We start from the raw sequence: 23,947 nt of genomic DNA on the forward strand, positions 1-23,947 counted from the left end.
GGCGGCGGCGGCGGAGGAGGAGGAGAGGCTTCTCGCTCAGCCTTTTCTCCTCACCGTCTCGCTGGAAGCCGCCACACCAGTTCAACCCGGTGAGCGCCCAAACCAAGCCCCACCCCAGGCCAGCTGGGGGAGTGGCCGCATGTCAAGCGGGCGCCTCCCTCCCAGGCGCGCAGGGCGGGAGCCGAGGCGGCCGGGCTTCGTGGGATTCGGGCGGCCGAAGGGGAACCGCCCGCCCGCCCGCCCGCCTGCCTCGGCGTTTGCGTGAGCCCCTGCTCCAGCCAGGTGGGTTGGGGACGCCGCCGACTTGTTGCTTTGTGGTCGTTGTGCGGGGCGGGCTTCCCGCGAGCCCCGCGTTCATTTTGGATGCTAGCGACGGAGGAGCATGCCTCTGAGCAAGTGCAGAGCGCAGTTGCCGGCCTACGGGGGAGCCACGGTCGCCTGGCGTCTCGCGGGCAGGATTTCTCGAGGATAAGTCGTCGGACTGGTGTAAGGAGCAGCCCAGAGACCCGGCCCTTTCCCCTTTCTCCCACCTTTCTCCCCGGGGGTTCAGCCAGGGTGGCCTGCATCGCTCCCCTTTGTAGTCTCTCTTCACTCGGATAATTGTTGGGTGTCAAATCGCGAGCTATTCAGGGCGACCCCTCATGGGGTTTTCAGGGCAAGAGATGTGCGCGCATAGCAACCTTCGTGGTCTTGCAGCCAAGCACGAAACCGGGCTGGATTTGCTGGAGCTTTAACGATTTCGGGCTAGTCAGAGAGCGATTCAAGCAGCTGTCCTCGCAGTAACCGTGCGAAGTTGGGTGGGTGGAGAGAGAGGGGCAAAAGATTGCCCGGCGCTAGGGTTGCCAGCCTCCAGGTGGGGCCTGGAAACCTCCCGCTTTTACAACTTATCTCCAGCTGACAGAGATCAGCTCCCCTGGAGAAAATGGCTGCTTTGAAGGGTGGGCTCTGTGGCATTGTACCCTGCTGAGGCCCCTCGCCTGTCCCAAACCCCTCCCTCTCCCAGATCCACCCCCAAAGTCTCCAGGTATTTCCCAACCCAGACCTGGCAGCCCTACCCAGCACAGCCTGGCTGGTTGGTTGGGGATTTGAACCCACATCCCACGCCAGTGCTCAAACGGCTGCATTGCAGCTGGGTCTGTTTCTAGAAATTACCAACAGGTGAGGGAGGGGAAAAATAGCTTTGTTCCAAGTTTTGTTCTGAAGCTACCCTTCTGCCCTATGCAAGTTGAATACCATTCAACGAATTTCCACTTCTCACTTTTTACTGAGGTTGACACATTAAAGGGCTTCTGTGCTCTTTAGCAGCCGTGCAGCAGGCAGAGGTGCAATACAGGTTAATTCTTTTTCTGGGGTGGAGTAGTAGTAAATGGGTGCAAACTTCACCTGTTGAATTTTTCTGCCCTTCAGTTCTGGAAAACCCGGGTACTTTTGGAGTAAGTTGTGTGAAACTTTGTCGAGACGGTGGGTTTTGTGGTGGTTGGGGTTATTTTTGTTCTCAAATGAAAATCAGTCATAGGAGGCTGAGCAGAAGAGGGGGGGGAAGCTGATTTGCCTGTTAACCCTTCGGCTATTTTCTCTCCTAAAATTCAGCCCCGCCTACTTTCTCTTGGTGGGAGGAGAAAAACATCTGTGGAGGACATAGTTTTAAGCAAAACAATGGCCCAATGGAAATAACCTGTCTTCTTTCCACTCCTGCCTTTTTCTCAGAATTGCAGCCTCTTAACAGTTTTCTTGGTGCTTGTGTATTTGTGTATGCCAAGCTACAGCAAAGTTACCTACACATACCTGTTACATTTTGTCTGACTGTTGCTATGGTGGGAAAACAACCTTGTGTCTTGGCTGTAACACTTCCAGCAGGTGAGGGCTGTAATACTTCTGTTGCGTGACAGCCGACATGATCGATTGCTTCCCCATAAGACGAATTCAGTTCACACAGAAAACTAGCTGTGTCATCAGGTTACAATTGACTTCAACTTGCGGTGACCCCTTCCTTGGCAAGGAAGTAGATGGGTCACAGTAAAAAAAACTAAGACCAGCCAATACCGTGACAACATGCACAGAGTATATCAAGAAGTTATATTTAAAGGGACTTCTGGTTTATGGAGGCATGCTAGCAGACTCACCTCCCGGACGTCCCGGGGGTGAAGCTGCGCTCCAGCCGAAGAAGGGGGTGCACAGGCTCGCAACCCCCCCCCAAGGGCCCGGGGAAGGGACCCTGGCCATGGAACTTCTAAGAGGTCACCTCTTCGACAGCGGAATGCCGGAGAATTGAGGCGCCTCTTCGTTCCGATGGTTCTCCGGGCTGTGAGACTGAATGGGCTTAGTGACGCTGACTGGGGCAAGCGCAGGAGGTTGTGCAGCAGAAATGAAATGAAAGCGAGGTCGAACGACCAATTATGCACGTGAGTCAATTCTGAAGTGTTTTGTAAAGGGAAAAAGATAGCTCCCCACCCCACCAAACGGAGAAAAAACGAGCGGGGGAGGGATACCTTCCATGCGCACAAACTTTTGAGCGATTGAGGGGGGGAGCGGAAGAAAACGCGAGGGAAACTGCCTAGAAGTACTTACTAAAGCGAATTTAAGCGGTCAAGTGCACATTCAGAGACTCAAAAAATTTGTGAAAGTAAACAAACGGAAAAGATGGCGGGGAAGAAGGACAGAGAAAAACTTTCGAAAGCGAAAGGGTTTGAGAGCCCAAAACCGGAAGTTACCAGTGAGATGGCAAAGTCTGTAGCGGATTACATGCGCCCTCTACTGGAACAGCTGAATAACTTCAAGGAACAGATGTCTATAGTGACTCAAAGCATTACTGCGCAACAAACTCAGATAAACGACTTGATACAAATAATGAAGCAAGAGGCTGAGAAGGTAAAGGAAGTGGCTGTAACTACACAGAAGGTGAAGAAGAAAGTGCAAAAGCTGGAAAGAAAACAAGCCTCCATGGAAGATCAAATATAGCTGGTAGGGTGCCTGGTAGGCATTCACCTCCCCAAGACTATGTGGCCCTAGTTAGGAGTTGTAATGTATGTAAACCGCTCAGAGACCCTTCGGGGTTAGAGAGGTATAGAAATTGAAAGCTAAAATAAAAAAATAAATTTAAAAAATCAACTGTTGCAAGTTCAAATGGAAGAGGCCAACATGATACTTCGTTTCCAGGGCATGCCAGAGAACAGAGGGGAGAATCTTAAAGAAGTGATGAGTGAACTGTTAGCCCCAGTGACAGAAATCAAGGTGGAATCGCTGATCAACGACATGGATGTGGTATATATATCATATTCAGGCTACATAAAGAAAAATAATCTGCGTGGGGAAATTGTGGTAAATTCTCGAAGAGGCATGTGAGGGATACAATCCTGAAAGCAGGGGGGAATAACATCAGAACGCTAAAGGATATTCCATTTGAAGTAAGACAACGGAGAAAGAAGTACAAAGAGTTGGTGCTTTTTCTTCAGACAAACTCAATTGGATATAAATGGCTATTCCCAGAATGCGTTACTTTTAAGATTAAAGATAAAAAAGAAAAGATTGACTCTGTTCTGAAAGCTCAAGAATTCCTAAGGGTTCAGCTGGGAAGGCCAGAGGATGGGAAAAAAAGAAGAGGACAGCAAGTCCAGCGGCGAGCTAGACTCTGGTTCTTCCGGTGAGGACTCTCTGTCAGAGCAAGGGGCAGCAGCCCCAAACAGTCCTTACAAGCTGCGGAAGAGAAGGGAAAAGGAGAAGTAAAGGCTGAAGGACTCTGAAATGTGCCTTTGAGACTTTTGTTATGGGATGATCGGGGGTACTGTTTCTAGACAGTTAAATTTAAGCTTTAAAGGAAAAGTGTTATAAATGTTTGACTCAGGTTATAAAGGGATCAATGACGAGAAGACTTGATGTAACTAAGCTAGTTGGAGGATCTCCTCTCTTGGGCTTTTAGTCAGTAGTGGGTTCTTTTCTTTATCCCGTATATGTAGCTTCCCCTCCCTTTTTTCTGTTGTAGTTTTTGTAGTGATAAAAAATAATTAAAAAATCCCCTCCGGGGGTTCAAAAAAAAGAAAAGAAGAAGATATATTTAAATCAAAGTTAAGCAGACAGTTGTCTTAAAGAACAATGACAAAGAAAGGTTTTTTTAAACAATAAGTACAAACAAAACTTGCAACTCAAGTATGGTTATGCACATAAGCGTCTGGACGTCTAAGTGCAGACGTCTAAGTGTAGTACAAACTTCTCAATGAAAAAAGTCCAAAGATTTGCTTCAACATATAAAAATGAAACTATTAATGTTGAACCCAAAATTATTTTGGCGAAGATTCTGGATATTTTTCTCTTCGTTTCGAAGTATTCCTTCTTCAAAAATAAGTTCTTAATAAAGGTAAAGGTAAAGGTTTCCCTTGCTCGAAAGCCAGTCGAGTCCGACTCTAGGGTTGCGGTGCTCATCTCTGTTTCAAAGCCGAAGAGCCAGCGCTGTCTGAAGACGTTTCCGTGGTCATGTGGCCGGCATGACTAAACACCAAGGCGCACGGAACACTGTTACCTTCCCACCAAAGTGGTACCTGTTTATCTACTTGCAATTTATTGCTTTTGAACTGCTAGGTTGGCAGGAGCTGGAACTAGAGACGGGAGCTCACTCCGTCATGCGGCGCACTTGGGTCTTGAACTGCTGAACTACCAATCTTCCACAGCCTGCAGTTCAGCGTCTTAACCACTTGAGCCACCGCAGCGCCTCAAGTTCTTAATAAACAAATGCAAAAGATAAAATTCAATAAGATTGCAATTTCCATTAGTGTTGCCGGACAGACCTAAAAGAGCCTACCTCTCTTGCATGAAGCTGTGAATTTGACATATATTATCCAAAATCCTTTTAGGATAGGAATCCTAAAAATGAAAAAAAAGAGTAAATAGCTACAATGGGTAATCTCTCCCCATAGAGATATCTTCTCTTTGAGCGTTGCAGGCAGGCAGGAGATGAAGCAGAGGTTACTTGCCATTGCCATCCCCTCTGTAGCAACCCCAGTTTTATTTGGTGGACTTTCATCCTAGTACTGACTGTGGCCTACCCTGCTTAGCTCTCAGGCCCTGAAGCTTTGGCCAAACTGGGCTAACTGGGCTTCTACAGGGCTTTTCTTTAAAAAAAGGGAAGGAAGTATACAGTCATATGAACTCCCACCTGCAATCTGGTGTTACCAAAAGTAGTTTTCTAACCTACATCAGAACAAGGCTTTTGCCAGTATGATGTAGGCCCTGTTATCACCTTCCCGGCATCTCCTTGGTCCAAGATTGTCTTGTTTGTTCTGATTTCTTCAGATCTGCATGACTCTCCCTTGTTGAGTGAAAATAACCTTTACCGTCTAACCTGTAACCCACTTCCACGTATTCTCTAATGATTGCTTACTGTTAAAGGTTCCCCATTTCCCCCAGGCATGAGACATTCCAGACTGATCTATTTTGGATGAAAGAGCACCAGAGAGAACAGCATATTCTACACCATCCCTAGGGGTAGACTATGGGCAAAAATGGGAGACACTTCTATTGATAAAAGACTGCTATACCTGATGATCAAGCTTCATGAGAATAATGACTTCCAGGTTAGATATACACAAGATGGCAAACTATCAAAAAAAATCCCAGTACAGAAGGGCATGAGACAAGGCTGTTTCTTAGCGCCATTCCTATTTAATATTTATGTAAATACTCTGATCCAATACCTACATACAACAGTTGTTCATGCTCCTAGTTTGTCAGGAGAAAAGATTCCAATTTTGATGTATGCACATGATGCGGTGTTCATGCTCCTTGTCAGGGGAAAAGATTCCAATTTTGATGTATGCACATGATGCGGTTCTTCTGTCACAAACCAAAATAGGTCTAAAGCAGGCTATACATTTTTTTTAGTAACCAATGCAATATTGAGTTCCTAACAATAAATTACTCAAAATCGAAAGTCATGCATTTTAGCAGATGTTTCAAGAAATCAAATAGGGAAATTAATGGGAACATCATAGACCGAGTTAGGAACTTTCAATACGTAGGCGTTATTTTCACACATAATGCCAGTTTCAAGGCTAATGTGGTTTCATCAGCAAACGCTGCAGAGAAGACCACAAATGCCATTCTTAGGCTCTTTAGGAAGAAAGGTGCAGGTTTTATACCTGCGACCTTGAAGCTTTTTCATACTAAATCTATAACTCGTTTCTGTTTGGTGTAGTGGTTAAGTGTGCAGACTCTAATCTGGGAGAACCGGGTTTGATTCCCCACTCCTCCACTTGCACCTGCTGATGTGACCTTGGGTCAGTCACAAGCTCTGGCACAGCTGTTCTTGAAAAAGAGCCGTTTGTGTCAGAGTTCTCTCAGCCCCACCCACCTCACAGGGTGTCTGTTGTGGGGAGGGGAAGGGGAAGGAGTTTGTAAGCCGCTCTGAGACTCCCAAGTGAAGGGCAGGGTATAAATCCAATTTCTTCTTCTTCTTCTTCTTCTCCTTCTTCTCCTTCTTCTCCTTCTTCTCCTTCTTCTCCTCCTTCTCCTCCTTCTCCTCCTTCTCCTCCCTCTCCTCCTTCTCCTCCTTCTTCTCCTCCTTCTTCTCCTCCTTCTTCTCCTCCTTCTCCTTCTCCTTCTCCTCCTCCTCCTCCTCCTTCTCCTCCTCCTCCTCTTATATGCCTCTCAATTGGGACTCTCCTCCAGTGTCAAGATCCTTGAATTGGTCCAATCCAAATTTTTGAGATCCCTTTTCAGTGCACCTAGATGTACTTCCAATGTCATCCTTAGACAAGAAGCTGGACTGCCTAAAGTAGAATTAAAAGTTTGGGAACATACATTACATTACTGGCTAAGAATCCACCTTGAACCCAAGGGACTCATTCCCATGTTGTTAGCCTCCGATCCTTATCCTAGATGGTCCTTAAAGATAATTGATACAATTAAGCTGATGGGATTGGAGCCAGACGTTTTGCTGGATGTGGGACTAAATAAAGCGAAAGCTTTAATTTCTCAAAGGTTAAGGTCCCTAGACGATGAGGCAATACTTCCTTTAAGCTACGGGAGTTTGAAAAAAGGACCAAGTTGTATAGTAGTAGTAGAAGAAGAAATTGGATTTATACCCCGCCCTTCACTACCCAAAGGAGTCTCAGAGCGGCTTACAAACTCCCTTCCCTTCCCCTCCCCACAACAGACACCCTGTGAGGTAGGTGGGGGTGAGAGAACTCTTGACAGAAACTGCTCTTTCTCAAGGACGGCTGTGCCAGAGTTATGGCTTGCCCAAGGTCATCCAGCAGCTGCAAGTGGAGGAGTGGGGAATCAAACCCGGCTCTCCCAGATTAGAGTCCGCGCACTTAACCACTACACAAAACTGGCTCTCATACCACTCAGATATCACCTATGAGAGGTAGAGATGGGCTTTCTCAGGAGCACATTTTGATGCCTTCCCATCTGCAGTTCTACAGGGTAGATTTTCTCAACAGCCTGTGGAGCAACGATGTTGTTGTTGTTCGGGCATTGCGGTTGAATCAATTACACATCTACTCTTACACTGTGAATATTGCCAAGAAGAAAGACTTCAGATACTTATTCCTCTACTTTCCAGATTTAAGCCATTACAATGTGATGTTGATTTTAACTCTTCGGATATATCTCTTGGAAGACAGTCAAAAACCTGTGTGTCTTATGCGGGGGCAAGGTTTTGTGCCCTGGCTCTTAGAAAGCGGGACCATTTATGTCTGATAGAATGCTAAAGGCTGAAGTATGAATTTTATTTGTGCTGTAATTTTTAAGTTTATGTATTAGCTGTCAAAGTTGTATTTTAACCGTGCTGGTCTCGACCGTAATAAATTTGAATTTGAAAACGTGTAGAACACAGGTGGAGTCAAAGAGTCGCTCCTACAGGGCAGCCAGATCTGCTACTGCACATCAGATCCCAAGAGAGAAGAAGTGAGTTTGTGCTACCAAGCTTTTTGTCCACAAGGCGTTTCTTCTCTTTCTGGCTTCCACTGGTTTCACCATCCACAGCTGCACCCTGCCCTCCTCTGTGGGGCCAGAGCATCTGTGTGTGTGAACCTTCTCCAAGCCTGATGGATGATTCTTTCAAAGGCTTCCCACCTGTCGGGGAAACAAAAGCCCACACAACACCTGGTTATCCTCTATTGTTAACCCAACAAGAGAGTGACCAGCCAGCAGCTGTAACTTTTATTTTCTTTCATCAATTCCTCTTTCACTTTTCCTTCCTGTACAGGCATTACAGTTCTCCTTTACGCAGCATACACATGGTTGCATCCTTGTATGTCATGCTAGTTAGGGACAGTTGTGACAAAACTGCTGTTGAAGTTGCGCAAGGCCTCCCTAAGATGTTTTTCTAGACTATTTCTAAGAAATGTGGGTCTTAGCGGGGTTTATCTAGCAATCATGTTTATCTAGCAATCACATATGTATATTTGGGCACTGTGATCATGCTGTGCTCTCTTTTCCGTTTGATAAAGCCCTACATCTAGTAACTAACGTATGTGTTAAGGACGGAGCTTGAGAAATCCCTGCTGCCATATGCGATTCCAAGAATTTTGGTGATGGGTCACAAAATATAAGACACTTATGTTCTCAGTTTTGGGGGAAGTAATCTGTTTTGAGCACTTTTGTTGTTGCTTACCAAAAGGTATAATTAACTCCTGGTTTGCTTTCCTCGTGCTTTCTGATTGGCTTCATGGCACCACTGTTACACACAATGGCATGAATCTAGTGTCCAGGCCCCACTGCTGGACCTCCTGATGGCACCTGGTATTTTTGGCCACTGTGTTACAGAGTGTTGGACTGGATGGGCCATTGGCCTGATCCAACATTGGCTTCTCTTATGTTCTTATGAGCTGGGCCTAATTGTACACCTTTCTCCAGTTTAATGCCATGCACTTGTCATTGCTTAACGTAGATCAGCTGTTCTTAAACACTTGAGCCACCCTATCATAATCAGGCTGTCTAAACATCTGGAAAAGAGGGAGCTGTCCCCCACCTTTCTTAGCACTTGCTGATGACTGGATTGAGAATTCTGAGCCACGTTACTAATTCCAGATAGGTAGTGGTAGCCAAATTAGTCTGTAAAAAGGTAAAGGTTCCCTTGCTCGAAAGCCAGTCGAGTCCGACTCTAGGGTTGCGGTGCTCATCTCTGTTTCAAAGCCGAAGAGCCAGCGCTGTCCAAAGACGTTCCTGTGGTCATGTGGCCGGCATGACTAAACACCAAGGCGCATGGAACGCTGTTACCTTCCCACTGAAGTGGTACCTATTTATCTACTTGCAATTTCTTGCTTTCGAACTGCTAGGTTGGCAGGAGCTGGAACTAGAGACGGGAGCTCACTCCGTCATGCGACACACTCGGGTCTCGAACTGCTGAACTACCGACCTTCCACAGCCTGCACTTGAGCCACCGCAGCTCTGTACCAGCAGAATAAAGCAGGAATCCTATTGCAGCATAAGCTTGCATGAACCAGAACTCACTTCATCTGATATGCAACAAAATGATGGGTGATGGGGATGTTGCAGAGAGAGTCCGGTTCAGATCACGATCCTGTCGAAAGAGTATGCAGTTCACTCATTGTAACTGAGGCACTCCTGACTGTTGTCAGCTAGGCACAATGTAAAAGTGGATCCTGTCTGCTTCTCTCATTTTATCCTGTGCTAGGTTTTATATTGCCTGTGTCACAACATTTGGGAGCGTCTCACACCCATTCTGTGTGAACTGAGTGAACTCTTTTGATCGGCTCTTGTTTTGAACCAGCCTTTCTTTGTAACATGCCCTCTTGTGTATATAAACCAGCCTAATGGATTTGTGTTCCAGTACACCTGCTGTGCGCTCCCAGCTTTAAAATAGTGCCATTTGTTTGCGGAAGGAATGAGCTCTTAATGGTCTACAGAAATAAATAATAATAATATGCACACTCTAAATGTTATAAGTGCTATGCAGTATAGTGATACTTCTTCTGAAGTACTCTAGACAAATGGGAGCAGTCATATCTGTTAGGGATCTATTTAAACGCAGAATAAAGGAATGTCGCTTGCTGATTTTTGTTGTTGTTCGCTTAATTTGGTGAGAGAAGGTTTTCCATTAATGCATTATTCCAAACTCTTAGATACCTATATTTGGGGACACAGCTGCTTTCCTCTATTGCTCCTGTCTCCATTCTTGCTATCCAACATTAGAGAGTTGAACATATCCTGATGTAGAACAAATTCAGAGTCCAGTGGCACCTTTAAGACCAAAAAAGTTTTATTCAAGGTATGAGCTTTTGTGTGCATGCACACTTTTTCAAATACTTTGGAATGGAATGTAGAGTTCAAACTTATAGACCGAGGCTGAGCAGCAGATTGACATGTAACATGATGATGATGTTTTAAGATATGCGAAGTCAAAACTAAATAACAAGCTAAGGTATGCCTTTACACATTTATCTGCTATTTTGACATATTTATTGCTTTACAACTGTTGACCTTATAACCTTAGCTTGTTATTTAAAGCTTAGCAAAGACAGAGCTAAAAGGAGCTGCGGTGGCTCAAGTGGTTGAGACGCTGAACTGCAGGCTGTGGAAGGTTGGTAGTTCAGCGGTTGGAGACTCGAGCGTGCCGCATGACGGAGTGAGCTCCCGTCTCTATTTCCAGCTCCTGCCAACCTAGCAGTTTGAAAGCAAGAAATTGCAAGTAGATAAATACCGTGTTTTCCCGAAAATAAGACACTGTCTTATATTTATTTTTTCTCAAAAAGACACACTAGGGCTTATACCACAAATGCATAGAAATCCTGCTAGGGCTTATTTTTTGGGTAGGTCTTATTTTCGGGGAAACAGGGTAGGTACCACTTCAATGGGAAGGTAAGAGTGTTCCGTGCACCTTGGTGTTTAGTCATGCCGGCCACATGACCACGGAAATGTCTTCAGACAGCGCTGGCTCTTCGGCTTTGAAACGGAGATGAGCACCGCAGCCCTAGAGTCGGATTTGACTGGCTTTCAAGCAAGGGAAACTTTACCTTTACCTTTTTAAAGACAGAGCTAAATAACAAGCTAAGGTTATAAGGTCAACAGTTGTAAAGCAATAAATATGTCGAAATAGCAGATTTTGAGTAGGAGCCGCCACTACTGTACCACCATTATTGTACCACCATTATTGTACCACCATTACGGCATCACTATTACTGCACCATTGTTACCACACCACCACTAGTTGGACTGGGTAGCATCGCGGCGTGTGATGGCCCTGTGACAAGTTGTTATAATACCACGTGGAACCCATACCACTGAACTGAGACTAACATTCCCAGGAGGCCATGGAATTGGGCTGCCATCCCCAGGATACCATCTTGTGAATGAAGTTTTTTGTATCATCCAGAGCACTTTATGTTGTTGTAAATGTTGTGTTTATTTTATTATTTTAACTATTGGCATATGTTGCCCATTTGTGAGCCGCCCCGAGCCCGCTTGCGGGGAGGGCGGGCTATACATTTGAATAATATAAATAAATAAATGTGTAAAGGCATACCTTAGCTTGTTGCTTAGTTCTGTCTTTGCACATCTTCATCATGTCACATGTTGATTTGCTGTTCACCCCCTGTCTGTAAGTGTGAACCTTACCTACCATTCCAGTGTATTTGGGAAAGTGTGCCTTGCACACGAAAGCTCATACCTTGAATAAAACTTTTTTAGTCTTAAAGGTGCCACCGGACTCTGAATTTGTTCTACTGCTTCAGACCAACATGGCTGACCACCTGGATCTGTCTTCATTGCAACTCCATCCTCAAGAATAACACTATAGATTCCATGTAAGACAGAAAAACATCAGTGTTATAGGGCAGACTAATCGATGATTATATTTTCTATTACAATTGAAGCCTCTGATTCCATGCTTCTGCACGACGAGCAGATGCTCTGCCACTGAGCCACGGCCCCTCTTACAATATGATACAAGTTAATTACACCAATATAATTATATATTTCATGGAAATTAAATTCCATGAAATTAAAAGACACCTGCTCCTTTGGAGGAAAGCAGTGGCAAACCTTGACAGCATAATAAAAAGTAGAGACATCACCCTGCCAACAAAAGTCTGCATGGTCAAAGCAATGGTATTCCCAGTAGTCATGTATGGCTGCGAGAGTTGGACTATAAGGAAGGCCGAGTGCCGAAGAATAGATTCTTTTGAACTATGGTGCTGGAGAAGACTCTTGAGAGTCCCTTGGACTGCAAGGAGATCAAATCAGTCAATCCTAAAAGAAATCAACCCTGACTGTTCCCTGGAAGGCCAGATACTGAAGCCGAAGCTCAAATACTTTGGCCACCAAATGAGAAGGGAGCACTCACTGGAGAAGACCCTGATGCTGGGAAAGATTGAAGGTCAAAGAAGAAGGGGACGGCAAAGGATGAGATGGTTAGACAGTGTTATGGATGAAACTAACATGTAATTGCGCAAACTCCGGAGCACGATGGAAGACAGGAGGGCCTGGCGTGATGTGGTCCATGGGGTCGCGAAGAGTCAGACTCGACTGTGCGACTGAACAATAATTATATATGGGTGACTATGAGAATTTTTGTTGTTGGGTCATAGGGTTGCCAGCTCTGGGTTGGAAAATACCTAGAAATGTTGGGGTTGGAGCCTAGAGAGGGGAGGGCTTTGGGGGGGTGGGAGGGACTTTAGCATGGTACAACGCCATACAGTGCCACCTTCCAAAGCAGCCATTTTCTCCAGGGGAACTGATCTCTGTAGTCTGGAGATCATTTGTAAAGGCAGGAGATCTTCAAGCCCGACCTGGAGGTTGGCAACCTTATGCTGGGATATAAAAAGGAACATTGAATTATCATTAAGGGGCAGTCATAGATACAAACCAACCGGATGATGCTTTTGTAAAATGTCTGGTGAAACATAAATGTAGTTTATGCAGCACCAGCAGCCACTGAATCATTAAAGCCAGACTGTGTTTCTTTTTGATGGGATTATATATTTCTTAAATCATTCGGAGTAAGGCTGAAGATAGGTGCCTGCTTGTCCAGTGCTTCCTCAGTGTTCTAGCTACAGTCCGTTTGAATTTGTAGTGAATGTTAATGTATTGAATTTAAGTTGCTCTTACAATTTATGTAATCCAATTTATCCCACTGTTTGCATATATCGCAGTGCCCGTTGCATTTTATTAATTGTCCTTAATAAGAAAGGCAGACTATAAATGAAGGAAATAAACATGATTGACTGTATAATAATAAGGCAAAATGTTCATGCTCTGTAGTGGAAATAGGCCATCCCACCTCCCAAGCACAACTCAAATCAAGATTTTACCTTGTTTCACCAAGATTATCCTTGTGGCCCAATTTAGAATTCTGGGGAGCGCAGAAAGTTGCTCACGACTTTGTCCCCCCCCCCTTTCCATTTTTTTTCCTGTGAAAAAATATGGCCTGGTGGTTGCTTACTACTTTGTGACATTTTAGTTGATCCTAATGAAAGTATTTCCCAGCAGTTGCATTTGAACATATGTTATGGGCCAACAATGATTGTCTACAGTATTTTGTAACACTGACTATATAACTTAGTAAGCTGTCCCTTCAGACTATGGGTTGGATCCAACCAGCTATTTCACTCAGTCTCAACCAATTTCACTCAGTCTTAACCCCTCCTCACTTTTGCTAGAAGTGGAGGAGTATATGTTGCTTCCTGCCCAGTCGTTCTACCCAGACTTCCAAGACGGCACCATAGATTTAGAGACAGATAGAGAGGTCAGGACACACAGCGCATCCTTTCCTTCCTGCTATTCGATACTATCCCTTTGAAGTAGAACAATATTCTTAGGGACAAGACTTCCATCCTTCCGGCTTAACACATCTCTCTCACACACATAAAAAAGGAGCACATGTTCTCTATCGTTGCCACCATGGATGGAGGACATGCATTTTGCATCTGCATTTATCCTAGTTAGTTAGATTAGATCCCATCCCTATCTCTCAACCTATACTGTCTAGAATGTAGTTCCCTGAATAAAGGAGAGCCAGTTTGGTGTAGTGATTAAGTGCATGGACTCTAATCTGGGAGAACCGGATTTGATTCCCCACTCTTCCACTTGCAGCTTCCGGATGACCTTGGGCAAGCCATAGTTCTGTCAGAGCTGTTCTCTCAAGGACAGCTCTGGAAAGAGCTCTGTCAGCCCCACCTACCTCACAGGGTGTCTGTTGTGGGGAGGGGAAGGGAAAGGAGTTTGTAAGCCGCTCTGAGACTCCTTTGGGTAGTGAAGGGCAGGGTATAAATCCAATGACCTCCTCCTCCTCCTCTTCTTCGTTTGAAACTGACAAGTGGCTCCCTGTAACGCTGTAACTTTGCTAGCACACACGGTACTGAGAAGCTGCTGCTGACTGTAAGCTTCATGCACTCTGCTGTCGAATAGAGATTCCTGGCTATACCATACCAATGAGTCTAACAACTATAGTTCCTGTCCTACATTATTTTTTGTCCATGCAGGATCCAGGATCTCCAGCATACCCTTTTTGGGTGGTCAGAGTGGACACCTCTTTCCTTTTTCACCCACAGAAAAGCTAGTCGGATCCAGCTCTCTTGAGTCTCCTGTGGTCGAGGGCCCGGTCGTTCTACCCAGACTCTAGTGAACACCCTTGGTCTCATACCAAGCTGCCTTCCCAGCTCAGTTCAAAGAGTGGAAATAGGGAGGAAATGACTGAACAAGTAGCAAATGGAAAAGTAGAGAAGGGCTGCCATGATACGTTGCCATCCTGAGTATATTTGTAAAGAAAGGTGGGCTAGAAATCATCCCTATCATGGCTTACCGCACATGTGTGCAGAACCGAGAATGTGCAGAACTAAGAATGGGAGAGCTCTTGTAAATGAGGCAGAAGGAGGCTGTGGCTTATTAAAGCAAATGACCAATGTGGAGTCTTGTTAGGGAACTGAAATACCTCCAATGACTAACATGAGGTTAGTTGTTTTCCCCCCCCACACAGTGGGGCTGGTTAGCCACCATGTGTGACAGGATGCTGCACTAGATGGGCTATTGGTCTGGTCCAGCAGGGCTCTTCTAGGTGCCAAATAGTGATCGGGAAGCTGAAAGAACACTCAAGGAGGTTCAGTTGGAAGTTCAGGGCACCAAGCCGTTAGAAAAAAACCTAAGCTGTACTGCTTACACCTTCGCAGCACAATGATACCAAGGAGTTGCCCTCTCATAACTAAGCTGTAATGTCCTTCTACGGTGTAATCATAATTACGGTGAGCTGTGATGAATGTCACTATGCTCTCAGCTTCCACCTTCTTAGGAGACAATACTGATCTACTTTCTGTGGTGGTTGAAAGTGCTCTGAGCAGTAGAGATACTGATGCAAATGAAATTTATAAGCTGTCTAGAGTGCTAAGAGATGCGGGGTATAAAATCTTCCAATAAAGACTGGACTGGGTAAAGGTGGTGTGGTGGCCTATTTAACGTTGTTCCTCCCCGTAGGTAGGCCATTAGAACATACAACAACAAAAGTGCAGCACACAGTAACCAGTAGCAAAGAATAACAAAAACCACAAAAAACAACTGTGAGCTGAATTTCCTGCAGAATATTCACAAAGGAGACTTCATTTAAAGTGAAATGCATCTATTGTCCAGAGGTCTGAAACACTAGAAAAATTACACAGGAAAAGTGTTGGACTTTTTGTATGTTTATGGACTTTTTGTATATTCCTCTTGTATCTCAATTCGTTGGCGTCTGCATTTTCCTATGATGGATTGTATGGTGATTTACTTCGGACAATAGATGCATTTCACTTTAAATGACGTCTCCTTTGTTAATATTCTGTGGGAAATTCAGATCACAGTTGTTTGTTGTGGTTTTGTTATTCTCTGCTTCCTCCCGGTAGATGGGTGACTAGCCCTGGTTTGTCGGGGTGGGGAGTTGTGTGTGTGTGTTTCACCTCTCCCTGTAGCAGGGCGGCCCCTGCCTAACACTCCTCTTTTTCTGCAACTCAAGGAAGTTAGAAAGTGTTTATTTTGTGAAGTGGAAACTGCAAGATTCCACAGCTGGATGCCGTACTCGAAGTATGCTCTCTAGAGAGAGCCCTGCCTTTGAAAGTATACGCTTCTAATTTTTCCATTTTAGATACCTTTGCTGCTGTAGCATTTCTCTTATCTGCTATGGAACTGGTGCAGATGACTCCTGCGCTTTGACCTTCTGGATGGAGTCTGACCACAGCCCAAACCTTTTAGGCAGTGTTATACTGTTTTCGAAGGTTGGGGTGAGGCACATGGCAAGGCATAAGAGCATACAATAGAAATGCTGATTGAGTTGCTGAAAACAACTGTTTGAGCCAGAGATGATGTGAACTCGGGTTTTGAATAACAGCTCAGGAGTTGTTCCTGGCTGACTTGAAAGTAAGGGTGTGCCAGGGACAGGACTGAACATTGGCTATATCACAGTGTGGGTTGGCTGAGCTCTGGTCACACCCCGACAGAAGGAATCCAGATGATACAGCAGTTCCCTCAATGGTTTGATTGTGAGTCTTGAGGGGGATGCACTGGATCCAAAGAATTGCCTTGCTGGATTAAACAAAGACCAACCTAATTTAGCATTCTGTCTATAACAGCGGCCAGGTGCTTTTGGGGAACTTGCAGCCAGGCTAAGAACAGCAGCTTCTTGTTTCCAATATGTGGCAGAGGTTTCATGGAGCTATCGTGGTCAGGTAACTTTGAGGAGGATGTCATAATCTGTAGATGACTGTTTGGAGGTGGGATTCAAGCCTACATCCATCAGCTCCAGAGGCTGCACTCTGACACCAAACTGGGAGAAGCAGTGAACACCCTGGAAGATATAGAATTCAGTGGGATTGGAACACATTGGAAAAGTGGGTTAGATGTGAATAAGATGCAGTTCAACAAGGATAAGTGCAGAGTTCTGTATCTGGGTAACAAAACTGGCAAGCATCCATACTGGATGGGGGACACACTTCTGGGTAACAATGTGTGTGGACAAGATCTTGGGGTATGGGTGGGCTGTACACTAAATATGAGCTGTGTGATGCAGCATCAAAAAAGGCTAATGCAGTCCTGGGGGTGTATCATCAGAGGCATAACTTACAAATCATAAGATGTCATAGTCTCGCTGTACACTGCATTGGTCAGGCTGAACCTAAAGTACTGTGTGTGGTTCTGGAGGCCTCACTTCAGAAAGGAGGTGGGACAGGTGCAGCAGAGAGCAACTAAGATGATCGGGGGCCTGGAGACCAAGCCCTACAAGGAGAGGCTGAGGGAACTTGGGAATGTTCAGTCTGGAGAAGAGGAGGTTTGGGGGGGGGGGACATGATGACTCTTAAGCTTTTGAGAGGCTGACCCTTAGAGGAGGCCAGGACGTTGTTTCTGTTGGCAACAGAGAATGAGACTTATAATAACGGGTTTTAATTAGGAAGAGAAAGATACAGGCTGGATATTAGGATTTTTTTTCCCAGTAAGAGTACTTCAGCAGTGGAATCAGCTGCCTAGGGAGGTGGTAAGCTCTCCCTCCCTGGCAGTCTTCAAGCGAACACTTCCCAGGGATGCTCTAGGCTGCTCCTGCATTTGGCAGGAGGTTAGACTAGACGTCCTGTATAGCCCCTTTCAACTCTTTGATTCTATTCTAATTCTACTCCTGAGCATGGTACCAGGTCGGCTACCATTCTCCTGCATTACGCTTCAGCTGCTATTTGGGTAGCTAGTCCATCCTGCTCAGTGCTATCTTTTCAGTTCAGTAGTTTTGATCCAATCGGTTTCAAAGGAATAATGTGGTTTTGCAAATGGATTATGCAAAGATGTAATAAATTCATTGCGAAGGGAGCCTTTACAGGCAACAGGCCACCATATTCACCATATCCATGTAAACCCTAGTTGTTGATGTATTAATTTTGTCTAATACGGCCAGTTTTAAAATCTCTGTCTCCTCCTCTGCTGGTATTGCTTCTGTTAGATTATGTTTGGATTTTTTTCTTAAAATGTGGTTGTGCTTATCTTGCATCATATATCTAATTCTGAATCAGGCTATGGAGTGTGTAGTAATAGATCTGCAAAATAGAGATAGGGGGGATTTCTCTAGAAATCCGAAGCAAGTCCAAGTTTGCAGAAAAATCTGAACATTTAAAAAGGGGGTGAGGGTTAAAACTTAACCAAATAATAGAACCAATTCCTGCGGCTTTAAGAAAAGAATGACCACTGACCTTTCAGTTAAGAACATAAGAGAAGCTGTGTTGGTCAGGCCAATGGCCCATCTAGTCCAACACTCTGTGTCACACAGTGGCCAAACCCCATGTGCCATCAGGAGGGCCACCAGCAGGGTCAGAACTCCAGAAGCCCTCCACCTATTGCCCCCCCCAGCACCAGGAATACAGAGCATCGCTGCCCCAGACACAGTGTTCTGTCTATACCTTGTGGCTAATAGCCACTGATGGACCTCTGCTCCATATGTTTATCCAGTTTCCTCTTGAAGCTGTTTATGCTTGTAGCCGCCACCACTTCCTGTGGTAGTGAATTCCATGTGTTAATTACTCTTTGGGTGAAGAAGAACTTTTTTTTATCTGTTCTAAGCCTACTGCTTATTAATTTCATTGAGTGCCCATGAGTTCTTGTACTGTGAGAAAGGGAGAAAAATACTTCTTTCTCTTCTACCTTCTCTTTCCCATGCATAATTTTGTAAACCGTGAAGAGTCAGACTTGACTGTGCGACTGAACAACAAATCATGTCATCCCTCAGCCGTCATTTCTCCAAGCTAAAGAGCTCTAACCTCTTCAACCTTTCTTCATAGGGAAGGTATTCCATCCCTTTAATCATTTTAGTTGCCCTTTTCTGCACCTTTCCCAGTGCTATATCTTTTTTTTAGGTGTGGTGACCAGAACTGTACGCAGTATTCCAAATGAAGCAGCCCCATAGTTTTATACAGGGGCATTATGATACTGGCTGATTTGTTTTCAATTCCCTTCTCAATAATTCCCAGCATAGCATTTGATTTTTTTTATTGCAGTCGCACAGAGTTGACATTCTCAGTGAGTTATCTACCACGACTCCAAGATCTCTCTTCCGGACAGTTACCGTTAATTTGGACTCCATCAACGTATATTTATAGTTAGGATTTTTGGCTCCAGTGTGCATTACTTTGCACTTGCCCACGGTGAACCTCATTTGCCACGCTGGTGCCCACTTGCCCAGTCTCGACAGATCCCTCTGGAGTGCCTCACAGTCCTCACCGGTTCTCACTGCCCTGAAGAACTTCGTGTCATCTGCAAACTTAGCCACTTCACTGCTTACTCCCAACTCCAAATAATTAATGAACAAGTTAAAAAGCACCGGGCCTGGTACCAAACCCTGCAGTACCTCACTGCTTACCGCCTTCCACTGTGAAAACTGCCCGTTTATACTCACTCTCTGTCTCTTGTTAATTAACCAGTTTCTAATCTACAAGAGGACTTGTCCTCTTCTCCTGTGACTACTGAGTTTACTTAGGAGCTTTTGATGAGGCACTTTATCAAAAGTTGCCATTTGGGAGGATGCTAGGCAATTACAGCAATGTTGCTAAGCTTTCCATGCCTTGGTTTCCGTAAAGCTGCCATGGGAGGGAGCAGGGGTGGACTTGGAGGCTAAAACAGCCCTGGAAAATGGTCTGTCTCCCTCCTGCCATGTGTCCAATGGAGGATGATGATGACTCATTGGAGTGGGCCTGGTGAGACTCACTATCCATACCACTCAACTGAACATTGGCAACCACCATGCAGCTCAGCCAGACATTCCCCAAGGAGAGGCTGCCAGGAGAGGGAAGGACGGAAAGCTGAAACCAGGGCATCAGATAAAAGTAGGTTGGCTGGTGGGTGGGAAGAAGAGAAGGAAGCAGGAAAAGGGGGGGGGATTATGGGGACTGCCAGGGGAGGGAAGGAGGAAATAGTGGGGGAGGGGCTATAGGCGAAAATGATACGGCCTTGGCAAGTCCTTGTGGGTCCCCTACTTGTTTTTTTGTAATATAATTCCAATTTTTTAAAAAAATAAGACTATAAAATGGTAATGAAACAAAGACTGAGATTCTGGTTATATGAAAGTGCCTTATACTGGCCTGTTCTTAACCAGAATCATCTGTTCTGATGGGCAGTGAGTGATTTTTGTCTCTGGCAGACAGCTTTGCCAGCACTGCTATCTGACCCATTAGACTAGACGTGCCAAGGGATCGAATGTGGGTTCCCCAAATGAAGCAAGGACAGAGATGAATCAGTTTGCAGTGCCTCTTCTTGTTCCAGGTGCAGAGAGGGGCAAAACAATGGAGGAAAAAGGGAGCCATGTGACTATCAGCATTTTGGCAGGGTGCCTGGGAAAGCCATTTTATTTAAAAGGGGGGGGGAGAATTGATCTGTTGATGTTTTGGACTGTGTCTGTACAAGAAGCAGTGGGACCTGGATCCTCTCATAACACTGACAGGGATATGAATGTGGGAGAAAATAGATGAACGGGCTAAGTTCCTGGCTAGTACAGGCATCCAAGAATATTGAGCTTTGAGGAAGAAAGGCAGGAGTTTGCCTGCACCACCTTAATGGAGCTCTAAGAATCCAGGGGGGGGGAAATCACCATTCTTTTTCTTTCTTTTGCTTTAGGCATGAGCTGGAGGTGGAAGTAAGATTCGACAGAGGGCTTATGCCTATGGGAATGGCTGTCATGTTCTGGGAGAATGGTTCCTTTCTGCATTTCCGATATGGCTGCATCTTCCACCCTTCCGAGCCTACCACAGCTCTGCTGCTCATCATGCTGGGGAAAGTCTTGCTCAATCTATTTCTACTTAGAATCAGAAGACAGACTCTGCGTGGAAGTTTTATGGTCCACTTCTGCACTTCACTAGCCATGCTTGACTTGGTGCTTCTGGTGACCATGTTTTTCATTTTCTACTTCCAGGACTTTATGCTTTTGGGCATCCGGTTTACCACGTATCACATTTGCCTTTTGGCACAGATTATGGCCATTACCTACGGGATCTTACATTACCCCATTGCTTTGATGGCTGGCCTGGATTATTATTTGACAATAACCAGAGCTACGTCTTCTAATGTATGTCGGAGATCACTGTACACAGTCGCTGTGGTCTTAACGTGGATTTTGGTTCTCTGTTACGTTCTCACATTACCAAGCAATGTCATAGGACTGGACAAAAACCTTCACAATTCTGGATACCAATGCCCTTTCTACATCAGCAGTCAGAGCTACTGGCTCTCACTAGGTATGCTATCGATCATATGCATGGTTTTTGTCCTGTGTTGGTCAGAAGTGAGGGAGATGGCACAGCCAATGAAGCTGATTTTGTATAAGAGCGAGACTGTGCTGTTCTTCCCTCATGGGCCTGACTGCAGCCCTAGAGACTGTGCGAGACATTTCTTGACGCGGCTGCTAGTCTGCTTTGTTGGCAACTGGGCACCTTTTGTTTTCCTTCAAATGCTCATTGTGCTCCTTGATGTTCAGATTCCTGCCTACATAGAGATGAACGTTCCCTGGCTCTACTTCATCAACAGCTTTCTTATTGCAGCCGCGTACTGGATCAGGCGTCGGCAAATAGAGCTGACAGAGGAGCTCTGGAGTGTTGATCCGTTTGTCAGCTGGAAATTCTGCTTTGTCCCTTTCCACTCTCAGAATGCAGATGAAGCTCAAAAGCCCACCAGTGAAATTGTGATCTGTTAACGCGCCGCTGTGGGAGGAGTATGCTGATTCAGCACAATACTCGGGAAGGCTGTGCTGTTTTGTAACATTTGTTGTGAACTCTGATGGGAGAATAATACACAAATGTAGCTGTGAAGGGGGGGGGGGAATGCCACCCGTGATGCTAAAGGCCATAATGTGCTGTTTTCCAAGTTGGATTTCCAGTACGGGTACTAATTTCAAAATAAAAAATTAACAAAAACTTGGTCAAAGAGGCTTGGTAGTGTTGTTAGCAATAACAGAGTTTTTGGATAGCAAAGAATCTATTGCTGTCTAGGCCCTCCCAACCAAAGTAAGCTAAATTTCTCCTTTCTTAACATCCCACTTCAGAAGTGAAAGAAAAAAGTAAAATACACCACCTGCAATGCCCTTCATCTTTTGGTGCTACTCAAGTGCAGAAGAGAGCGATGAGGATGATCAGGGGTCTGGAGACTGAGCCCTACAAGGAAAGGCTAAGGGCCTTGGGAATGTTTAGTTTGGAGGAGATTGAGGGGGGGCATGAAGTGTTTTTATGTTCAGATTTTGTTTTTACTATTTGATTAGTTTTATTGCCAGAAAAATCTGCATTGGGTTGTTAAATAAGGTGAAACATCAGTTTGGAATAACAAGCAGCTGTTGGCGTCTCTCATTTCGGATGTTGACAAAGAGATTAAATAATCATCAAACTAGACAAATGGAAGTAGCTTTTATTTCTGAAAGCACTGAATTCACAATTGTAAATGCAAAGTTGTAATATAAACCAAGTGGGTGATACCGTAGGTCAAATATTTAATCCCACTAGGAAGAAAATGTTACTGAGCAAGAGGTGGGGAAAATGAAGTGTGCCAATAACAAAAGGTGCAATTACAAGCAAAATGAAGCAGCAAGTAGTATAAGGTGCTTTGATTCATCATTTGTATAATCAGGTTATCCATGGACAGACAGGTTAATAATAAGTAAATTTTACATCACTCCTGCTACAGACCATTACAAATATGAGAATCTAAAATTCGTTCACATGCTATGTTAATATGAAAGTGCATTTTCTTTTTTTAAAAAGGATATGTATAGATACAAAAGTTACCTAAATCACTGTGTGGGTTTTTCTTCCCCCTCCAAATGTACAAATGGTTTAGCTTCCAAGGAAAGGGGGGCAATTTTTTTTCCCTTTCCAGGTTTGCTGGATACAATAGAAGTGCCAAATTGATGCTACGTATGTTAAAACTACTTGTTCAGGAAAATCCAAGTACCATTCCATGATACAAACACAGAAACATACAATAGATATCTTTACAGATTAATCTTACATTATATGTAAATATACTCAAAGTCCAGTTGCCTCGCAACCTCCTCGCACAGACTCACTCATTCCTAACATAACCCCTTGTCTCTTTTATTGGGTTTCATACATATATAACTAAAAAGAAGTGTTTTTTTAAAAAAGGACCAAACAAAGGGATGGGGATGCAATCCACAGGGGAAAAGCTGAGCTCAGAAGCAAATAAAATAATAGTAAATACTGTCAGTTAAAACAGTTTAAAATAGTGCAATAGAAGAGGCAATCAAGTTAAGCTTGCATTCTTAGTAACTATGAATGAATCTGTTTTGCTAGGACTACCTATTATGGAAACACTGTGCTATTGTCAATAGTGAAAAGGCTAAGGAAGATATAAAATGCCTGCTTTACAAAACCACAGAGAATATGCCTTTTTGGAGAAATGCAATGGTTGAGACCACAGGGACAATCTTACCCTTGGATCAGTTGGGGACGGCAGTTGCTTCTTAAGCTGTTCAAACTAGACTCATGTTCCTTTCATTTATTAGCTTCATTGACCAGAGGTCTTAAGCCAAACATACAGTTCAAAGTAGACATCTATCAAAAGGGGAAATGACTTGTTAGTAAAATATTGACTGAACTCAGTAGATTTATGGAACGCCATCTGAGAATGGTACAGTAGCACCAGAGGTTTTAAAAGATTGTGAACTTTCTGAAAAATTTCAAAAGCATGTCAAGGGAGAGAAATATTTCTGAATACATCACAGATAATGTTTTCATTTGGTTTTGGTTCCAGCTGCTCCTTCTAAATGATAAGGTTTAGTCTGTTGCTCTCCAAGTGGCAACCTCATATGTCAACTTTTCAAAATCCTCGGAATGGCAGAAGTTGGTTGTGGGGACGGGGCATGCCTACTTACGGTACAGTTCACAGATGACTTAACACAGCTGCTGTCAAAGAAGACTGCATCTTTGCAAGTGGTCTGTGATTTACCATTTTAATTGTTACAAAAGGATGGATTCCGGATCTAAACTATAGTGAAGAA

General features: G+C 44.5%; 1 protein-coding gene across 1 annotated transcript; it reads left to right on the top strand.

The window, feature by feature from the left end:
• Window positions 1-239: 239 nt before the first annotated feature.
• On the top strand, window positions 240-22,081 carry GPR160 (G protein-coupled receptor 160). The gene is made up of 2 exons (XM_015411596.1): window positions 240-486; window positions 20,560-22,081. Exon 2 carries the CDS (start codon window positions 20,600-20,602, stop codon window positions 21,629-21,631), a length of 1,032 nt encoding a protein of 343 aa, XP_015267082.1. The 5' UTR covers window positions 240-486; window positions 20,560-20,599; the 3' UTR covers window positions 21,632-22,081.
• The last annotated feature ends 1,866 nt before the right edge of the window (window positions 22,082-23,947 follow it).

Source organism: Gekko japonicus, unplaced genomic scaffold (assembly GCF_001447785.1).
Source record: "Gekko japonicus isolate JY-2015 unplaced genomic scaffold, Gekko_japonicus_V1.1 scaffold11, whole genome shotgun sequence".
Lineage (NCBI taxonomy): Eukaryota > Metazoa > Chordata > Lepidosauria > Squamata > Gekkonidae > Gekko > Gekko japonicus.